This window comes from Opisthorchis viverrini (genome assembly GCF_000715545.1).
Source record: "Opisthorchis viverrini unplaced genomic scaffold opera_v5_90, whole genome shotgun sequence".
NCBI lineage: Eukaryota > Metazoa > Platyhelminthes > Trematoda > Opisthorchiida > Opisthorchiidae > Opisthorchis > Opisthorchis viverrini.
The window spans coordinates 452,701-474,207 of record NW_008751743.1 but is presented as its reverse complement, the minus strand read 5'-3'; the positions used below and the strand labels follow the sequence as shown (position 1 = coordinate 474,207).

The 21,507-nt window shown below is 44.3% G+C and overlaps 1 protein-coding gene across 1 annotated transcript in view; it reads right to left on the bottom strand.

Moving 5' to 3' along the window:
- T265_13632 (hypothetical protein) overlaps positions 1–9,348 on the bottom strand; it is a gene marked incomplete at both ends in the record, with an annotated part of 42,479 nt that extends 33,131 nt beyond the window's left edge. Inside the window, 2 exons of the mRNA XM_009169823.1 lie at positions 220–382; positions 9,002–9,348. Coding sequence (XP_009168087.1) covers positions 220–382; positions 9,002–9,280 — 442 coding nt within the window. The remainder of the gene's footprint in view (positions 1–219; positions 383–9,001) is intronic.
- Between the last annotated feature and the right edge of the window lie 12,159 nt (positions 9,349–21,507).

Sequence of the window (21,507 nt, the reverse complement as noted above, 5' to 3'; positions counted from 1 at the left end):
GATCAGTAATTCAGTGCGGTTCGTTAAAAAGAAACCGGAATCTATAGAAGGCAACAGATTACAGATAGAGTGACAGACGCAAAAAGAACAAAGTGCTGTCAAATTATATTGAGCTTTCTGGAGCTTGCTTGTCGCCCTTGTGAAAAACTTACCAATGACACAGCTGTGAACAGGCAGTAAAATATGGTAAACTCAAGTAAAAACTAAAAAAAACCGTACCTTTCCAATCGAGGGCGCGGCTGTGACCGTGTTCTGAGTGCTCATGATGACAAGCATGAGTGTGCAGTTCATAGACCACGGTCGGAAGCAGCTCACCAAATTGTTGTTTGGTCAGTGTTTGGGAGTTGGGGAAAAATTCGATCATTTGCTCTGCAGAGTAGCACTGACAATCAGATAGAAGAGGACACAATTTGATTGTTAGGCGCTTTCAGAATTCCTCGTACAACATGTTTGCAGCGATAAGTTTCAATAGGAAGCATCGTCAACAGAACATCCTTGTGGCACCCCTATTCACCCCGAGCACTGAGACAAGAATGCTGATCAAAACAGACACCCAAAGCACTTGCACCTATGCACAGATCTTAACCCAACCGGAATGAACAAACTTGTGGAGAGCTATCTCAACCTTATTGGGGGTCACTAAAACTGCGTGTGCTTGGGCCTGAATCACGGAACGATAATTACTCCGCACACAGACGTTCAGCCTATTGAGTTGCAACGGTGCGGCGGTTGCGTGTCAAAAGGGTAATCGAAATTTGACTTCACTTTGGCACTTTTTTATTATACGGATGGCTTGCGTGCGAACCAGCACCAATCATGTCCCGTGTAGCGGTTTGAAAAGTAACTGCACCAAATCAAATAAATTTTAAAATAGCTACATTTGTAAACTGAGGATAAACTATCCAGATTATTAGTGGAGAAATCTAGGTGTCGAAATCATCTGGCGTCTAATTATTGTGCAGCAAATTTAATGTATTGTTGCTCAAAACGTCTTCACGATTTCAGGAATGAACTTGAACCAAAGGGCTGTCAGTCAGAAACTCATATCCTATCTTGCGCATCATTTCGAGTGCAACGCCCAAACCAAAAAGGTAGGTATATTTAACACTTCCCAGAGGTGTTCGCACAATTAGTCGTAGTTGTTGGGGCACATTGTTTTGGGCCCGCTGCACAAATGACGGAATCTGGGAACTCTGAAAGGCGACCACGTCTCAGTGTGTGGAAAGTTAAGATCCGCAGTATGTATTTCACCAGCTCATCTAAGACGAGCGCTAGCCACTGCGCAGTGGGTAAGCACTCTTCTGTTCAGACCGCGAGCTGCTTCTTGAAGCATATTTTGCTCAAAACGTCTTAGGATGTCGGCCCCTCAAGGTGATCCCACCGGAGAGTGAAAACAGCATCACAATTTTTTAAGAGTGAATCTGTGTTGTTGTACATTGCCCACACGAAATGACGCGCAAATTACAACCAGTTCCCCAACAGAGACGAATGTAGCCGTTTTTCTCGAGGTTTATATATATCTCAAAAGGTGGATCTATATATTAGCCTCCGCATTTTATCTGGACTTTCTTAGGTAGATTTAGTCTGGGTGCGGGAAAAACGTGACAGCCAGACCGAACCATGGGAACCGTTCACTGAGCACCATCGTTTGCATTCAACCAGTGAATCAACACTTCAAAAAGCCCTGATTAGTTAACATCACAAGACTGTTTCCAAACTTTCCTGAAGCATGTATCATCGTTTCACCACAATGATCCTTTCTATTAGCCTGACAACAGAAGCAGATTACAAAAAAGCTGTGCACCACACAGAGTGTACCTAATTGGAGTTTCTGGCGTATCTGTAGGCTCAAAATCGTTTCACTGGGCAATGAAGCGCGTTTTGTTCGAGTTTTCTTATGGCCATTTCCCTAAATTCAATATTCCTCCTCCTTTCCGTATCGGATCCACTTCATTTCAAATGTTTTTTAAGCTAATTACGTCGTCCATGCATGCGTAATTCATGCTGTGGACATAATTCTCGCATTTCACGTTCACTGATCAGTAACGGGATTTGTAGATTTCCAATAAGACCACCTATGCGTCAAAGCAGACAAACGTCGAAGGCGGACGGTGTAAGGGAGAGATGAGACAGAAGTCCGTACTTTCTGCAAAGACACCTTCACCTTTGCATTCTACGAAGCGCATACACCAACTACTAACATCGGATCATGTGAGCACAATGACATTGATTTAACGCACAATGGATGGAATCCCATAACATATGTAAAGATGCATTGAACAATCAAGTTCGTGCAATATTACCTTAAATTTTCGAATGAATGTGCCCTATGTACACTTCACTGTCACGTACGGGCAATTGTGACTAGTGATATGCAGGAGGTCAGCCGATTCAAGCACAGGATTGTCGAGGTAAATTGTAATAGGTAGGTATGAAGTAGTTGACCCACTTCGAACCACTCTCCGTGAGCACGTAAAGATGACAAATCACACCCGAAACGGAGCAGATGAATTGATAGAGAAGTTGACTGACTGACGCATTCCAGGGGGTCTGGTCTAAGGTCATTGATACCCAAAACTATTCAAGTTTATTTTGAAGAGAAGAGTTTTGTCGGCAATCACGTGTGAATTTTAACAATTCGTAAGGTCCCTTGAGTCCAGAGATGGGATCACCATTCATAAGATTGCTGAAAACTGCTACTGTTTTATGTTATTCATTCAACTTCTGAAAAATAATACTCGGTGGTTATGATATAAATAACAGGAATGTTGAACTGTACAAAGGACGCGAAGTGTTATTTAGACATCTCGTCGGTGGCTATTTCTGAGAAATCGATAATGGGGGACATCGGGGCACGACAGTCTAAATAAGACAAATTATCGCTTCTGCGCCACGGGGAAAACCAGTCTTCCCCAAGTGAGACCCTACTGGAAGCATGAGAGCTGCGACCTTGCCAAGCTACCCAGGTCTAGACGCGGATGGCATCAATCCAAGCAAACGCCTAGCGTTGGTTCGCCTCATGGTTCCTTAGTCATACTGAGCTCAAAAAGGCAGTTAAACCGGACTATTACCTGGCTATAGCAAAAGGTCTAAGACCCATTTCCGCCAGGCTTTTCCGTGGCATTTGTTTAGCTCTAAGTAACCTGACGTTGTATGGAATCCAATATTTTCTAAGGGACGAATGGGGAGAACAGTAAGAGAATACTACAGTCAAACAAGTTTGCCAGATGTTCACTGAACTCAGAAAGCAACAGCAATTATGCAACCATCCTTTGGTGGTCACTAAACACCGAAGCGTATCGTAGCTTGTTTGCATGCGCATGGCATAAAAATAACTAAACTATGAGAGAGCTACTGTCAACTTTGGTTGGGACCGATTAAGGAATACATGAATCACAGCATTTCACGGCAAATTTTCTCTTTGTTGTTTAGGGATATCCATCCATAACAGGGCTATACATCAGACGATGACGGCTGTCAGTAAGAGGATTCAACTATATTTTATCTCGGACCGCTTCGAGGAGGAATAGGTGGATAAAACTTCTCAACGCGCAGGGTGTTAGATACGTAGCCCCTGAAAATCAGGTCAGACCCACGCTTCAGTTCATTTATTATATTATGACCAGTTATGAAACGACGTCAAATATGAAGTACATATATTAGGTGTAAAATGAATCCAGATGATGAAACACCGCAAAAGGAAATGACTTTTTGGTCATGCACGGCGCACAAGAGCTCCTCTGCAAGGGCAATGCAGATAACTGCGACGAACTCAGTGGTGAGTGAATGAGAAGGACAGTAAGAGGTGTAGAACGATTTAGAGGCGTATAATAAACTACATTTCTCTGATGTTCCATTGCTGTGTTTGAAAGTAGTTCGGTAATCCCAACATTGCACCATTAAAAGTGCGATTCTGTGCTCATTTGGGTTCATGTCCCGATTGATTTGAAGGAAGGAAACGCTTGTTCGATTTTCAACGCATAAAGTGTTGTGCTGAGTCCCATAGTTCTCATAAGCGCCTGGGGGGTTGGTTTGTCTTCATATTGATGCTAGATGCTAGACCATACTAGTTGAAGTCTTTTACTGGGTTTGCGTACATGGCCAAAGTTGGCGGCGTTTCCTTCGGTTTACGGTTACTTCAGTTAGATTGTGTACGTTTGGCATTCCATTCAACATAAAGACGCCCAGTTTAAGAATGTGACGCGTCCCGGAGTTGAAAAAGTAGACCAAGGTCTGGACACATCGTCCGAATCATCTTGAATGCATTGAACAGGTGGAGTATCACAAGTCGACCAGTGCCGTTCGCATAACATATCTCGGGCGGATAGTCTTTGAGAATCATCACATGGTGATGCATAGGAATGCTGCAAAGCCAGCCTAAATTGTAAAACGTCTAACGATCGTGGAAAACACGTCCTGCATTTTGTTGTCCTGGAAACCGTTGCAGACAGTGCATAAAATGCAGAACTGAGTTATGCACTTTCAAAATGTGTTCTTCCATGTCCATATGTAAATGAGCTGTAAAGTCATCCCGTTTGGCGGAATGTTGTATCATTCGCTCCCAGTTCAAGAACACACGTGGTCTTTTCCTGACTTTGTAGAAAGCCGTGATATCTAACAACGTGGAGTGTTAAATGCGTAGGTTGGGCGTTTTCACAGACCTAATAAATATCACATTATACTTTCCACATCCATCCATGACCGCTGGACTCCATAATACCAAGCCGCCGAGAAGTACAGGGTATTTAAATGTTGTGTCTGATATAACTGACATTCGGAATAGAGGAAAGACTAAGAAATGATCCTTAATTCACTCGAATCGGTACTCTATGGTCGGTGCAGAGGAGGGTCCCGTCAATCAAAAAGTGCCATAGCCATTATAACAAAAGGTTTTCAACTTGCAAGCAGTCAACAGGCGTAACAGTTGATGTAGTTATAGGCTTCCGCTCTACAAATCGTTTTTTCCAAACTACTCCTTAAGCCGCACACCAGGGCAGTCATTTTTGTTAGATATGAGTGTCATTTGCGGCCATATTGATAAGACATAACCAACTTCGAGGTTATACATACCCCTCAGGATTTTCCCCCTATTTTCGATACTTTAATGCAGCGGGTCGCAGGGGACGGACGTCCGGACAACGGAGCCCGCTTACTTCAGACGTGTGCCGATCACAGACTGTTCGTTTGCAGTACGGATTTCCGGAACAGCGGAAATCGCCTGACAACGTGGCTCCCACCAACAAACAAGCGCCGAATCCAAATAGACCACATTGTTATCGGTTATCCGTGGCGAAAGTCGATCACCGCCTGCCGCTTATTCTGAAACATCAGCGTGGACTCCTATCAAGCACCTGTACGCTGCTACTTTCCACTGTACTTTTTAGGTGTACACAGTCATTCACAGAGGTGTTAGTTTGACACCTGTTGTGACAAGGCTTCTGGCGTCACTGATTCTTCGCCATCTTACGGTGGTACGCGAAGCCTTGACTCGTGAGAATTAAGCGGGATTTTGACTGGGAAGAGGCTACGTTGACCACATCTTCACACTCCGTCAGGTGTTAGAGCAACGCCACACGTACAGACGACTTACAATCTTGGTATTCCTTAACATTAAGAGTGCGTTTGATTCTGTCGATCAATCAGTGCTGCTAACTAAACTCGTTCAAGAGCGTATGCCCAAGAATTTTGTAAACATAATTCGATTCCTATATTCAAACACTTCTGGGCGGGTGAGAGTGTATGGTGAGCTCCCGAAAGCTTCCCTACATCGACCAGTCGCTATTTCTCCCCATTTCTGCGGTCAAGCGCAGCAGGTTTATGGAACCCATCCTAGAACACGTACTGCATAAACACCTAAACTCTGGTATCTCTTTTACATTCTTCTGCCAAGTCATATGTTGTCCACCAATCCTGATGCAGGTACGGAGAAATACACCCGTCTCGGTAGACGGTGTTTCGGCATACGGAGCACATGGTTGAGCCAGGGCAGTTGATGATGCCGGGTGCTTTCTACGATTGAAATATCTGCCGCACAACCAACTACCCGTTTAATTACCTCACTAGTGGTGCCAAATGATACCATCAACGCTCCTGGAGAACCAGACGAGATGGCTGTGGTTAGAGAGTGAATTTACTGATTGAAAGATCCGTGGTTCAAACCCGACCTCTGCCTAACAGTACCCTAGCCCTCATACTTCCTTTCGGGGGGCAGGGCAGCTAGGCACCAAAAGTATGCTAGAGCCGAACGATAACCTCTGCCTTATTATTCAGTACTTCTGCTTGAAACGTTAGGGGTGAGTTCAGAGACTGCATGTTATGGATCATGGCTTTGCACATTGAAGGTGCCGGGCGCATGCCGAAAGATGGTCGGTTTATTCAGCAATGCTTATGTTGTGCCTTCGTCTTCAAGGATGTGGGTGATGTGAGCTATTACTCCAGATCAACAAGATTCTCACCAGCAACGACGTGAACACCGAGGGCTTCAAGAACTTCCAGCGTTCGCTCCATTATTCAATCGGTGACAAAATTGAACGAGAATGAGGAGAGTAGTCATTCTTGTAGGGAAGCTTCTAGATACTTCACGATACGCCCCCATGCCCAGAAGTATGTGAACACAGGGATCGGATTATGTTCACAAATTTCTGGGGCATACCCTGCTGAGCTAGTGTGGTTAACAGCTCTCGCCGATCAGCAGAATCGAAAGTATCTGGACAAACATACCCATTAATTCTAGGCTCAAAAATATACTATTAATAATAATGAACAGTTCGTTTGTTTTCATGTCATCAGCCACATACATGACGGCTATCTGCGGACTCTAGAGGCTTGAGAATTAGTTCTACTTTATTAACTTCATCGTATACAACTTTCGGGCACCAGTGGCTTTGCACAAGATTACTCAATACTTGGTGTAAGTTTCCTCTAATACAGGACGTTTGGACGTGTCCATTCCGATGGCGACGAAGTCGTTTGAGTATTTATTCTGTCCACGATGTGCGTCCAGTGGTCGATGCTAGCTTTGTATTGGTAAAAAGTGATCGAATCTATGAAGGATGTGTGAAGTGCCGCGACGTGCGATGTAAGAGTCACAAGTTTCTTCATGCGCACACTCCAACAGTTCTTCCGGTCTGAACGCCACAGTATATGCTTTCAGCATTTATAGGCTGTTTGACTGCTGCATGACGAAGACCGCAAAATCAGCTCTAAAGTCCCACAGCGACGTTGTCGTTGAAATTACAGCGACATCGGCTACGAGCTGCGCGTATCTGCTTTCGGAGCTGTAGCAGTACATTTAGACAGCTATATATGGCGTCCTATACACTGTATGTAGTAGCTTGCGATGCACTGTATCGTTGCACGTGTACGGTGACACGAGCATCTGGTTTGCAGGTAAGTTTGGTCCGGTTTCGACCGGAAATCTTGAACTCTGCCACTGCGATGCAGTCTACTTCGCATACAGTCTGCATATAACCAGAGTCCTAGTTATTCTTCACAACTATTACTGATAACCATGATGTCCTTGGGACGCAGAAGGTCGGTTGTTCCGTTTTAACGATCAGTTTGGGTGTGTGGATTGCTCACGTCTGTTATGACGTCATCAGCATCCCGGACTATGCAGTTTAGCGTCCTGAATGTTGTGACACAAGTATGATTGTGTGACAATAAATAATTTAAGGTCACCATCCTCTACGAAGCTGCGAACGCTAATCAACATTGTTCTGGTGTATGCAATTAAAGCATTGGCGGGCCATGTAGAAGGATGCTACAGATCAGCAACTGAAACGTCAAATTTGTCCAATCACATGATCATCAAGTCACCAAATTAATCTTAGCCATTTAGTTTGAGTTGACGAAGTCCCACAAATCCTTCAGATCTCCAAAATAGCAGTCGAGGAGTAACCGTTAATTTTAATTATGTGTTGAGCATGATGTTCTTCGATGTTGGAACAGTTAGTCGACTGCGCAATAGTGCTTACAAAGGTATGGCACTGTCTGTTCCATAGACCGAGCGAGACGAGCGAGTAAAACATCCTGTCTCAAGCCATGCTATGCGCATGGACCCAAAATCGTTATGAAACAAAAGGATCAAGGCCTGAAATCATCAACCGGAGGGAAGATGTCAAGAAGGCAGTTACTCACGTATTATACGATTTACACCATTGTTCCCGAGTCCTAAAGGCGCAAGGGTTGACTCGTCTAAGAATTCTAGCCAGTCGTTTTTTGAGCGCCTGCGCATGATTCTCGAGACTCAGTAGACAACTGTCTCAGCATTGTTTTGGGTTTCAACAATATAAAACTTGTCTACGTTCAAATGACAACGTCCTCCGCTACAAGAAGAAGGCCACATTCTTAATACCTACAAGTGGATGTCCTTTTCCCGGTTGTTGCTTGTTAATACCCAGTGAGGCTACGGTCGATTACTGGGTAACCAAGAGTAAACCGCCACACCTCCTTTCCCGAGCTTTCTATCTACTACTGGAGTTGGGGGGATTTCAGGACAAGTTCATTTACCGAACAAAGGTGTTTCAAATGGAGCTGAATCTATGCGAAAACACGAGTGCGCGCCAGGTGATATCTGTGGTGTGATACAGGTTTACCTTGAGTACTAGCCACTGCAAGGGAGGGCACTTCAGCTGAAAGTTCGCTGTGACGAGGATTAGATTTGAGCAAACCACACTGGACGGTATCGCCGCTCCATCAGTTTGCAGTATATTCATTCTGTCCATGCGGCAGATCAATTCACGAAACGCAAGCCGCCCATAAAATACCGTCGTTATACAAATAATGCGGAATATAATCTTTCTCATCATTCAGTAGGAACGAACAACGTACAATTAACGCGATACACCCTTTCCCAATCCCCACACGACAATAAATTACATTAGGCGGATATTTCATCGCCACGAGTCCAGAGGTACTACGCTCAGAAAATATGCAAGCGGTAGTATCAAACAAAAGCGAAGTAGCAGGTACTCTTCAGATCACACGTTATTAAACTTACATGGGTTTCGATCGTCTCGTTGTGCACGTGCTCTTCGTCATGCGCATGATCAGGAGACGACAAATGCAAGCCGTTTAGAAATTTCTCCAGCTGCTGTTGATCCACAGTGGTGCCATTCGTAATTGACGTGAACAGAGCCGTCAAATGATGCTCTGCTATACTAGTGGATGATGCTGTGCAGAATAAGCCACATGGAATTTTCATCCCGAAAACAGCGTAAACAGCAAAACATATGCAGATGTTCCGAGTAACCATATGATGCCTAGCGTCCCGACACATTGTACTCAATCCCTAGGCAAGGAATTCACACCACAGCCACGACGACCACAACTACGACCGCCAATTAAAATAGCCTTGAAACTTCATACCCAGCGGGTACAACAAGTTCAGTTTAAGTGACCAGAAAACGAGGGCGACTAGATTCAATAAGTCAGTCGAGTATGGTAAAAAAATGGCTCCGTTGGCTCCAGTGAACTCAGCTGGTCATGAATCTCTCTAGTGACATAAGGTATGGTTCACCTTAAAGATGTTAATAATAGCTGCGAAAGAGCATTTGATATCCCGCAAGTAAGAGGACGCTGCCCAGAACCTTACACGCCGGAGCCTAAACTTAACTGTTTCACCAACACATCGACGAACGCTTCTCTGAGTAACAGCAGCTTTATTCGCTCTGACTATTCTGGCTTCATTTGCTCAGTCCCAAGTTGATGAGTGTTACTCGAAAAGTTGCGCATTTTTTTAAGTCCAAATGTCCAGGTATCCTCCACGCAAGAACCAGATGTCTTGGTTAGTGTGGTTTGGGGGCTTTTTCATTTACCCATATCTGAAAAAACTCTGCATTAATTTCTGTATTCTATCTGACTCTTAGAGGTGTAGCTTGTTAATCTTATCAAGTTAAATGCCCGTTGGATTTCTTTGTCCAGATTTGACATGTATTCCACACTAAGGTACGCTAACTTTCAGGTGTTACTCCTTACTTAATTTGTGTATCGACTGCTCCGTACATTAAGCAACATAACCATCAGTGATGTATTTCATCTCACTATAGCATTAGGAAAGGTAGATTTAATGACCGGTGATTAACATAAAAAATGTTCTAAAAGCCCCACGTCAACTTATATATGGCGGCAGGAGATTTTCGAAAAAACAGACCTTGCAGACAAGCAATGCTGCCATTCGTGGTCCAGTCAGCACTCACGGATAGCGCGTGAAGCGGTTTCCGCTTTCAGTGCAAGAGAAACAATGCGCATTCAAACTGTTTTCTTTCGTTTTTAAATACTGACTAACCGTCTGAGCTTCGTTTACTCAGTCCACGTTACAAGATAACCAGGACGACTGAGATCTGGCTTCCGGGTGCTAGGTCACCAAAAACGAAAAAGCCCGAAGATATTTTCCACAAAATCTGTGGATCGGCAATTTAGACACAACCATGGTATCTCAGTTATATTACCTCCATTAAAGACTTGCATTGTGCAATATTAGCTGGGTGCCGTTGCTTTCTAGGCAAACTATGCCATCGCAGCTGGACCGCACCGCTAGCTATTATAAATAACTTGTGACTTCGCCAAGCACCTGGCAAATGCCACCCAGAATAGAGTTATACCCTTTGTTTTCTTGAAATTGTGTCAGTGCTTATTTATTCGAAAAGGCTGCAGTTGGACATTCACCGCCATATATTTATATGCCATTTAAAACCTACTTTTATTTGTTCGAAAAGAATACTCATTAGTTTGCCACCAAATATGGTGTCAACTGAATGGCATTGTGACTTCCGATGTTGCGACGATAGAGCGTACGCCAGCCACTAGTCACATGAAATACAGTCAGCCCGGCAATCCACCCACAAGCGTGGCCGCCGTCAACTGGGCGTTACTTAGCCACAAATATACAGAATAAGATCTATAAGAATGCGTTTTACCCTTCTATCTATTCTACCACCATAGGGAGTCAAAAGACAGGGTTCGGTCTTTCGCGTGTGTAAGACATTGTTAGCAGTAGTCTGGGTGACCCAAACCCTCTGTGATGCGTTCTCTGCTCACCAGCTGCAGTGTGAAACTTTCATCCATTCCCTAATTTTCTGAGTGCGTCTCGTACTCTTTCGGGATTAGTTGTATGTGCTATATTCCGTGCGATCGTATGCAAGATTAACTGTTTTGAATCTGTAACAGTCCATCTATTTATAAGGTATGTTGACGCCTGACCAGGTAACCGTTGTTGTATACATTCTGGACAATTAATATGAGCGAGTAGATTGAGAGCCCTCATTGCGCTACGCTCAGTCGTGGGCTAGATGTGCTTTCCATCAAGTCACCATAATCGCTTGTTCCACTGTTTCTCATGATTTCGCTCAGTTCCAGCGCTGTTTTGTATCCGAGTCTTTGTTGTCGCCAAGGCGTTCGATTGTTGCTCTAATCCTTGTCAATAGCTTACTTTAAGTGTCGGTGAAGCGATTTTATCTATACACCGCTCATAATTCCCTCATATTTTCGAAGACTTTTGTTGGGATATCCTATAATAAGGTTCATGATTCAGCGTATATTTTCTTTTTAGTGCTGACGTGCCTTAATCTTCTAACGTTGAAAATAATATTGGTAGGCAGATTTTAACCGGTATTTTAGACTCGATTCAATTTAAGCACCACTACTAAACAACTATCGTCCTCGGAGCCAGAATACTCATAGAGCGTATTATTAGAACGACAAACCACGGAACAGAATACTTTAGGGAATTACACCAAAAAAATTCCAAGCTAGAGCAGACGGATTGTCTGGAAGAGGCCATCAGATCACCGGTAATTTGATGAGAACAAGGACGATCACGCTCGAGCCTCACATTTTCAACAGTCAAACAGGTCGGAAATGACATTCCGGTCAACAGAATTGTTCACCCTGTTTTCTTAAAACATCTCAACGAAAATTTTGTAAACTAAGGGCACATCCAAGTGGACAAATAATCCGACCACAGCCAGCCCTTTGTGCAGATCAATCTATGCCACTTGGCGTAGAAGTTTATTAATTTAAATTTGCTGAGTTATTTGCCAAGAATATATAGTCTCAAGATGACTACAGGCGCGCCAAACGAAAGGAGGCCTTTGTGATACTAATAGGAGAATGTTGATATTTTATGATCTGAAAAACTGAATCACATGGAATTAGTTCATGGCCGACGAACTTTCACATCTCCTCTTTTGCATGGTGACAATCAGTAACACTCACATCATAAAATGGGAACTGGAATCAGCTGAAAATTGTGGTATGAAGAAATGAGCGGATTTCACAGAGGATAAGCCACAAAAGGCATAGAAAACTTTTACCTTACGTTCTTTATAATTCGCCAGTGATGCGGCTGGCCCAAGCGAAGTGATAGCCTGGGCCGGTATTTTTAGGTGGGCAGGACAGTCTGAACTACGATGGTGGGGCACTGCAAATGATGAGTATCCGCACAGGCCTCAGTCATGGGCCGCATGTCCATTGAGCGAGATTATTGTCTTCGAAGGAATAAGACTGAAGATGGACATGAAGGGCAGTTCCACTGCCATCATCAGACCTGTATGTATGAAATGAAGTAATGCAGGTGGACGCTGAGGGTCGCTGTGTGTACGAAATATTACCGAATAGCACACACCAACCGCAAAAATAGACCGAGAACACACAGATGAATATTCCTGGCCGTTACTCAATTTGTTCCGCACGATAAGGTGCAGGCTGAATTTACTCGAGAACCATAACGGCCACAGAATCTGCATGTTACAAATTATAACGTTCAATGTCATAAATGCAGCTAAAGCAAAAACAGTTTCATGTGCAGGAGGTTGGAATAATATAAGGCAGCCTAGTACAATGGAATTGCACCGGCTAAGACACAATTAAATTTGAGGCGGCAAAGAATTAGCGCAAATGAAACGGCAGTAAATCAAGGGTCCTAAACTGGTGAACAATTTAAGTCTCCCAGAGGCCTGGAAATCGTTGTCACATATGACTATAGAAGGGACGACGTGCCACATGCACGCATGTCGATAATTACCACGCTGAACAAACTAAATAGGAGACACAGAAAACATGGCATTCTCATTTCATTCCCTCAATTTTTGTCGTCAAACATCCATGCGTGCAAACTTTAAGTACCTTCGGGATAATTGAATTGCAGTTACCTGTATTCTGCTTTTTTGAATACCCTCCGAACTAGCTGTGAAGTTTCGGAGTGTGCATATCTACTAATTTTATGAAGAACGTTGTTACTCTTATTCAGTTCTGCAGTTAGATCAAGTGATATTTGTTTATTTTAAATACCGGTGGCTACTACTGAACGCCGGAATATAAAGAAATTATAAATACAACTGGGATCCTGAAAACAATGTTAACCCAACCGACTTTACTGAAGGATACACAAGATCACTAAACCGTCTTGGTGGTACCTCCCACCCCTCCAAGAAACAGAGTAGCGCCAAGTCGAACATATATTACAGTTCAGCGATAAACTTTCCTAATTTTGAATCCCTCTAAATTATTGCACCGCTCATCAGGCATTTGCACCTACCCCTTCAAGGATTAAAACGTTTTATCGCAACGCATAAAAAACATGCGTTGCTGATTACGCATTTCAAGATATGCTTAATCGTTGACTTATTCTCTAGACACTCATTTAGAGAATGATCACCAAATCTAATGACCTGTGGGGACTGACAAGTCTTGTTACTCATCCATTAACATGAACGTGCGGTTAGTGGAGAAGGAGAACCTCGCCTTGATCTATTTATCACAACAATCTTGAACGCACATGAACATCAGCGCAGAACCGTTGTTACGAGCAGACACTACGGCCTCATTTAATGGAGTGAACGTCGCAGCTATGCCACAGTCAGGCAGGTGACGCATCTTGGAGATTTTCTCGGTTAAATTTAGCATTAACGCTGGAAAGGATTCCATCCAGTGACTACCACCTAAGGTGGCGTGCAATATTCTCCCAACGACGGGGTGTATAATTCAGTACATTCTGCAGTACGCTGTTTGTACACTGTCTCTGGTTATCTCGGGAAATCTCGCTGGATCCCCCAAGGCTCAGTATAAACAGCTTTAGCACCACTGTGAATTCCCGGAGGCGTGATTCACCGTATGGACAAATGAAATTTCAAATTGGGGGACCAGTCAACATCAAATGTTTCATTCTCAGGACTAATGCGGCACAGATCAGATCCTCCACTAGTCTCAACAACCGAAGCCGACCTAACCATTGTCAGCGTGTAGGCTAAGATAGAGATTGAAAGTGCATTAAACAAACGAGCGCATCCTTTGGTTGTGCGCCATGCGTTATCGCAGTGGAAGCGCCCCTAAAGAAGGCCAACCAATGAATTGATAAATCTGCTTCAGGTGATGCAGACTATTTATTTGGTAGCTCCTTGAAACTGATGTGATGTAGTAGCTGAGTTCAGCACCTACATCGGTATAGCCAAACGAACGGGATATTCAGAAGTCATCATGTTGTAACATGTAGCACGTATATATTCAAATTCATATGTGTATGCGGCAATCGGAATAAGAAAACGGGAGAATACTGAATAGAGTAATGAAGAGAGCATCAAGCATGTTCATCGCATCCTTCACCTCTCGGGTCAACGCACGGATTTTTATAGTACTCTGGTGGTCTTGATCGTAATCTCTCGAATTTTATTGGATTGGAAACTTCAGGTTTTCATTCCGTAATAATAGGACAATTTTCAAAGGGCTCATTAGAATTTGAAAAGTGGAAGTACCCTCAACAAACTGGCCCTGGTGGTGACGAAGGAGATCACTCAAATCATGAACTGTGATCATCTGTTTGCCATTTGATGAGGGTATTATTCCCCAACAGGCCGTAAATCATTACCAGAAAAAACTTAACATCAGCCGTTTTGGGGACATTCAAGACTTGCACGCAACGAGCGAGATTTGAAGGCTCTTCTCAGTGATTAATTGAACGGCATTTCTGTATTGTATCAGACAATAATCAATTCCGCGGTCTAATTCCATGAAAGGACTATGAGTGAATGAAATAATGGAAGATTTCAGTGCCCAGACAAAAATCTCAACAGGATCATTTGACTGGAGATATCGAGAATCAGTAAACACGTGTCGACATCCAAGGACATTTAACCATTACTCGTTATCAGTGACCAAAGCATTTGGTACATCTTCACAGCTGAATGCTTTCTTCATCGCTCGTTGTGTGAATTCAGCACTTGGAGAAGCTGTCAGAAGAACTTCAGGCCAACGGAAATATGCGTTAATAACAATTAAACCAGCGAACTTACCGAGAAAGGGATTGCAGTGAGCGGCATAGACTCGTTGAAATGTTTCACAAGTAACTAGCCAAGGATACGTCCGCGAAGATTTGCTATGAATCTTGCGTTTACACTGTACACATTTTTCGGCAGTATATTTGATGTAACCATCAAGTTCAGACCACCATTGTGCAAGAGATATAATTTAACAATACCCGGATGACAAAGGTGTAATTCTGCACGGACAGCCGCACGCTGAATCAGTTGAATGATAACTCTATCCTCAATGCACAGCAAACCACTCTGAGTGATGAACAAACTTTCGCGGTGACAGTAAAATGCTCTTGCCGTTTCCAACCACGTAGCAGCACAGGAAAAATGGAAGCAAATATCTAGTGTCATCAAGAAGCGCATTTCACTTGACTTGTAATAGCTGAATAAATGAACGATCTAAATTTTTGTGAATCAGAGTCGCATATTGATATTCTGGATATCGGCACAAGGAATCATTTTTGCACAATGACGAACAATCGCTTGAAAATATACGAGCTCAGCGCAATAATCCATCGTTGCATCATAGCAGCAGATGACCTCGCCAGAGACTTTGTAGGGTAATGTAAAAAATTCAAAGCATCGTCATTAGTAGCAGTGATAAAGTTTGATCCAAAAATATACGTATAAAACCATTTTTATAGCTATTTTATATACCCCAGGTGCTTCTCATTGAGTTTTAAAATACTCCCGTTCGGCCTTTGAGGGTTCATCACCCGTCTACCTCACTGTTCAAGGACTGTTGCTATTCTCCAGTGGAGGAAGCATCGGTAATGATGGTCGGAAAATGTTTGGTGGAAAATGGTTCCAAAACAGCTGGAGTTTAAAGATGACCGACCGATGCACGCAAAATCTTTCCATGGTTGAAGGACCAAGAAAAATGCTTGGCAGATATGACATCAAACGAGCAAGTTGCATGTTTGGCAAAATTAAGAAAGAAATAACAATAAAGCTGGAGTGCTTTTGGAAGAGAAAGCAGTCTATAGACATGTTGGTGATGGCACATTTACTAAAGGAAATGAATGGGTTGCATTGGGCTTAAAAATACGGCCATCTGCAATATAGCCAAGACAAGGAATTGACGGAACTGCCAAAGTGCAAAAGTGGCTACATTAAACCCAGAATATTGCCTCAGTAAAACAACAGGCGCATATCATGAATAGATTTAGCCAGCACCATGACATCATCTTGGTACGTCCTAATATCTTCCGAATTTTTGTAATGGTACTCATACCTTGCTGAAATATTGCTAATAAGCAATCAGACCAAAAGAAAGGAAACTGTTTCGAAATAGCCCAAAAGTGCGTTGATTACAGTAGGTCTACTAGATGATTCGTCCAGTGGTATTTGGCTTCTGCCCTTGTACTGAACACGAAAGTCCCCTCTCGTCAGAATGCTTTCAACCTTAAGGAACCCATCCTTTTCCACTCTAGCTGCGGGAAGGGGTCAATAAAAAGTTCAAGAGATGCTAAGAAATAGCATAATCGAGGAAGCCAATGGTGCCCAGATCTCCTCGGTTGTGTTAATGGAGAAAGCGTGAATTTCCGGCTGTTGAATGAACTGACCGTTAATCGGGTTGTAGCTGTTCCCTTTGACTGCGGAGATTTTTGATTCTCCCCAGTATTTCCGTTATTTCACGGTGTTCGGCTTACGCTTCGAGAACTGCCAACTGTCCATCAAGTTAGAGGATTGGGTGAAAATTACATTCACGGTTTGGGACACCCAATATAAATTTAGCCAAACACCGTATGGTTTTTCGGGACCAACATTCACATTCCGATGCTTCATGCTTCGTCTAACAAAGGGATTCCAGAATGTCACCGTCTTCGGAGACGATATTGTTGTGTACAGTAATTCGGAACCAGATCCAGAACCAGTTCACTTGAAGGCCGTATTGAAGCCTATCTGGGAGGCTGGCCTGCGGATGAATGAAGCCAAGACACAACTCTCCTGGAGTTTGGTGACACTGCTGGGGCATGGAAAGGTTAACCTTATGCGGGAAAAATTGGCAAAGATCGATGACTGTGCTGTTCTCAATTCAAAGCGGTTCCTACGACAGTTTCGTGGACAAGCAGCATACTATGCCAAGGATTTCAACACGATTGCTGCTTCACTGTATGACTTGCTTGGGCAAAATCGAAAATTCGAATAGACCATGGAAGTACATGAGGCTTTTGAGCTGTCAAAGCGCGTATCCCAGATTGGCAACTGACCATCAAACTCCCCAGGGTGGGAGAAATGTTCACTCTGACGACGGATGCTACTGATCGCGGTATCATCGCAGTCTTAAAGCAGAGAGCTGGAGCCAGCAAACATGCCGGCCGTGTTCTGACTAACACTGAGCAGAACTACCCAACTATTGAGAAAAAATAATCGGGCCCATCTGTTTCCTGGATGAGTGGAGGACATATCCGCTTGCACGAACAATTCGTGTTAAAACCGATCACGACCCCGTGGAATTGATCGCGACCGCCAGGGATCCTCGCAGAAAGCTCGCGCGCCGGGCATTCCGGTTGCAAGAGTACGACTTCACAATCCAGCACATATTAGGAAAGGAGAACCACTTGGCTAATTGGCTGTTAAGAACAGAGGCTGAAGAGGAGGCCTTCAGAATCAATATTAGTGCCAATAGCCTCCTCGTTATACTGGATCCCAGAAAGTTGGTGCAACTCCAACGGCAGGAGCCTGTGTTACGGAAGGCCGCGGCCGCCTTGTTGGATGGAAGGAGCATTGCGAAGGGTGAGGGAGACAAGAAAGTGGAAGCGTTCCAGAGTCACTTTGATTGCCTGAGTGTGAATGAAGCTGGCAGAATTTCCTGGAACGCCACTGATTTGGATGTTGTTTTTCCCGTGATACCTCGCGTTGAACGCCACGATATGGCACACACAGGGTGCCCTAAGACGTGCGACTTACTTTGGCAGAGGGCCTACTGGTCCGGGATGAGAAGTGGGGCGATGGACTATGTGTTGTCCTGTAAGCGTTGCCAACTGATGAAAGGGGACACAGCAGGGGCAACTCATCCCATCCAACCAATTCCTATCTCAGAAATCGGTGAGTTGTGGTCCATTGACGTCATGGGTTCCTTTTTGATGACAACCAGCGGAAAACAATACATCGTGATGATGACAAAAAACCTGTCGCGGTGGATCGATGCGGCAGCCGTGCCAAATCAATGTCGACGATGATCAGCGGAGTGGTGATGCAAGGGGTGCCAGAAGTGATCTCAACCGATCAGGGGCCTTGTTTTTGACGGCGAAGAGTTTCGAAATTGCTTGCAGAATAGAAAATCGGACGGCTAAAGATAGCACAATACCACCCGTAAATCAATGATGTAACCAAACGTAATAACCTCAAGATCACTAAGTGGATTGAGGCGAGGAGGTGACTGGGAAGTGAACTTGCCGATGGTGTTGCTAGCTCGCCGTGCTTTAATACAGCAAACCACAGGCAAGTATCAGTTTACGGTCGGCATTTGCACCTTTCGGGGGATCAGAAAATTGGGATGTGGCTGACAACAGGCTTGTCTCCAGGGGAGACAGAGGGAGGAAAGAATAAAGCTCAAGAAAATCCGATCGCCCTTAAGGAAAGGACTAGGAAGAAAGCGACCATTCCTCAAAGGCGCGAAGACCAAGCTGGAGGATCATCAGAATTCTGGAAGGAGTGAACTTAGATCGCAGAAGCTGGACAGCCGATGACAAGGTCCCTTTATCGTTACCGATAGCCGACTGAGCGTCTATAAAATTCCAGACGGTAAGAAACTCAGCTTCAAAAGTAGTATGATACACATGAACAGCCGTCGAATATACTGGCTGATGGAGCGGACATAACGGAGGTAAATGGAAATCGGTACCATGCAACGGTGGATAATGCTGAAGAGACATGCGGTTAGTATGTTTTCTCGTAAATTCGCTTCGCGTTCAATAACCTTATGCGGGAAAAATTGGCAAAGATCGATGACTGTGCTGTTCTCAATTCAAAGCGGTTCCTACGACAGTTTCGTGGACAAGCAGCATACTATGCCAAGGATTTCAACACGATTGCTGCTTCACTGTATGACTTGCTTGGGCAAAATCGAAAATTCGAATAGACCATGGAAGTACATGAGGCTTTTGAGCTGTCAAAGCGCGTATCCCAGATTGGCAACTGACCATCAAACTCCCCAGGGTGGGAGAAATGTTCACTCTGACGACGGATGCTACTGATCGCGGTATCATCGCAGTCTTAAAGCAGAGAGCTGGAGCCAGCAAACATGCCGGCCGTGTTCTGACTAACACTGAGCAGAACTACCCAACTATTGAGAAAAAATAATCGGGCCCATCTGTTTCCTGGATGAGTGGAGGACATATCCGCTTGCACGAACAATTCGTGTTAAAACCGATCACGACCCCGTGGAATTGATCGCGACCGCCAGGGATCCTCGCAGAAAGCTCGCGCGCCGGGCATTCCGGTTGCAAGAGTACGACTTCACAATCCAGCACATATTAGGAAAGGAGAACCACTTGGCTAATTGGCTGTTAAGAACAGAGGCTGAAGAGGAGGCCTTCAGAATCAATATTAGTGCCAATAGCCTCCTCGTTATACTGGATCCCAGAAAGTTGGTGCAACTCCAACGGCAGGAGCCTGTGTTACGGAAGGCCGCGGCCGCCTTGTTGGATGGAAGGAGCATTGCGAAGGGTGAGGGAGACAAGAAAGTGGAAGCGTTCCAGAGTCACTTTGATTGCCTGAGTGTGAATGAAGCTGGCAGAATTTCCTGGAACGCCACTGATTTGGATGTTGTTTTTCCCGTGATACCTCGCGTTGAACGCCACGATATGGCACACACAGGGTGCCCTAAGACGTGCGACTTACTTTGGCAGAGGGCCTACTGGTCCGGGATGAGAAGTGGGGCGATGGACTATGTGTTGTCCTGTAAGCGTTGCCAACTGATGAAAGGGGACACAGCAGGGGCAACTCATCCCATCCAACCAATTCCTATCTCAGAAATCGGTGAGTTGTGGTCCATTGACGTCATGGGTTCCTTTTTGATGACAACCAGCGGAAAACAATACATCGTGATGATGACAAAAAACCTGTCGCGGTGGATCGATGCGGCAGCCGTGCCAAATCAATGTCGACGATGATCAGCGGAGTGGTGATGCAAGGGGTGCCAGAAGTGATCTCAACCGATCAGGGGCCTTGTTTTTGACGGCGAAGAGTTTCGAAATTGCTTGCAGAATAGAAAATCGGACGGCTAAAGATAGCACAATACCACCCGTAAATCAATGATGTAACCAAACGTAATAACCTCAAGATCACTAAGTGGATTGAGGCGAGGAGGTGACTGGGAAGTGAACTTGCCGATGGTGTTGCTAGCTCGCCGTGCTTTAATACAGCAAACCACAGGCAAGTATCAGTTTACGGTGGGCATTTGCACCTTTCGGGGGATCAGAAAATTGGGATGTGGCTGACAACAGGCTTGTCTCCAGGGGAGACAGAGGGAGGAAAGAATAAAGCTCAAGCCGATCCGATCGCCCTTAAGGAAAGGACTAGGAAGAAAGCGACCATTCCTCAAAGGCGCGAAGACCAAGCTGGAGGATCATCAGAAGAAGGAGTGAAGTGAACTTAGATCGCAGAAGCTGGACAGCCGATGACAAGGTCCCTTTATCGTTACCGATAGCCGACTGAGCGTCTATAAAATTCCAGACGGTAAGAAACTCAGCTTCAAAAGTAGTATGATACACATGAACAGCCGTCGAATATACTGGCTGATGGAGCGGACATAACGGAGGTAAATGGAAATCGGTACCATGCAACGGTGGATAATGCTGAAGAGACATGCGGTTAGTATGTTTTCTCGTAAATTCGCTTCGCGTTCAATAAAAAGTGAGATTTATTACGGAATTTGAGGAATTGCTTTGAAGCCTTTGTTCACATCTGAGCGATAGTCAATGGGTATCCAGAAAAGTTCAAGAAGACGCGTCCGAGGGGAATACTGATGTTTAGTTTTTAAACAAAATACATATGAGAGTTTTGCTCCCTGTTCAATAGCCTGTAACTTTACAGTTGGTGTTTTCCAATGAAAACCTTCGCAGCGAACGCCTTCTTCTTTTCAACGGTACACATGTAAAGTATGGCGGATGAACGGATTAATTTACATATGTCAGATTTGAAGTTGTGTACGCCCGGCGGGAAAAATCCTCCTGCGCACATAACTCGAACC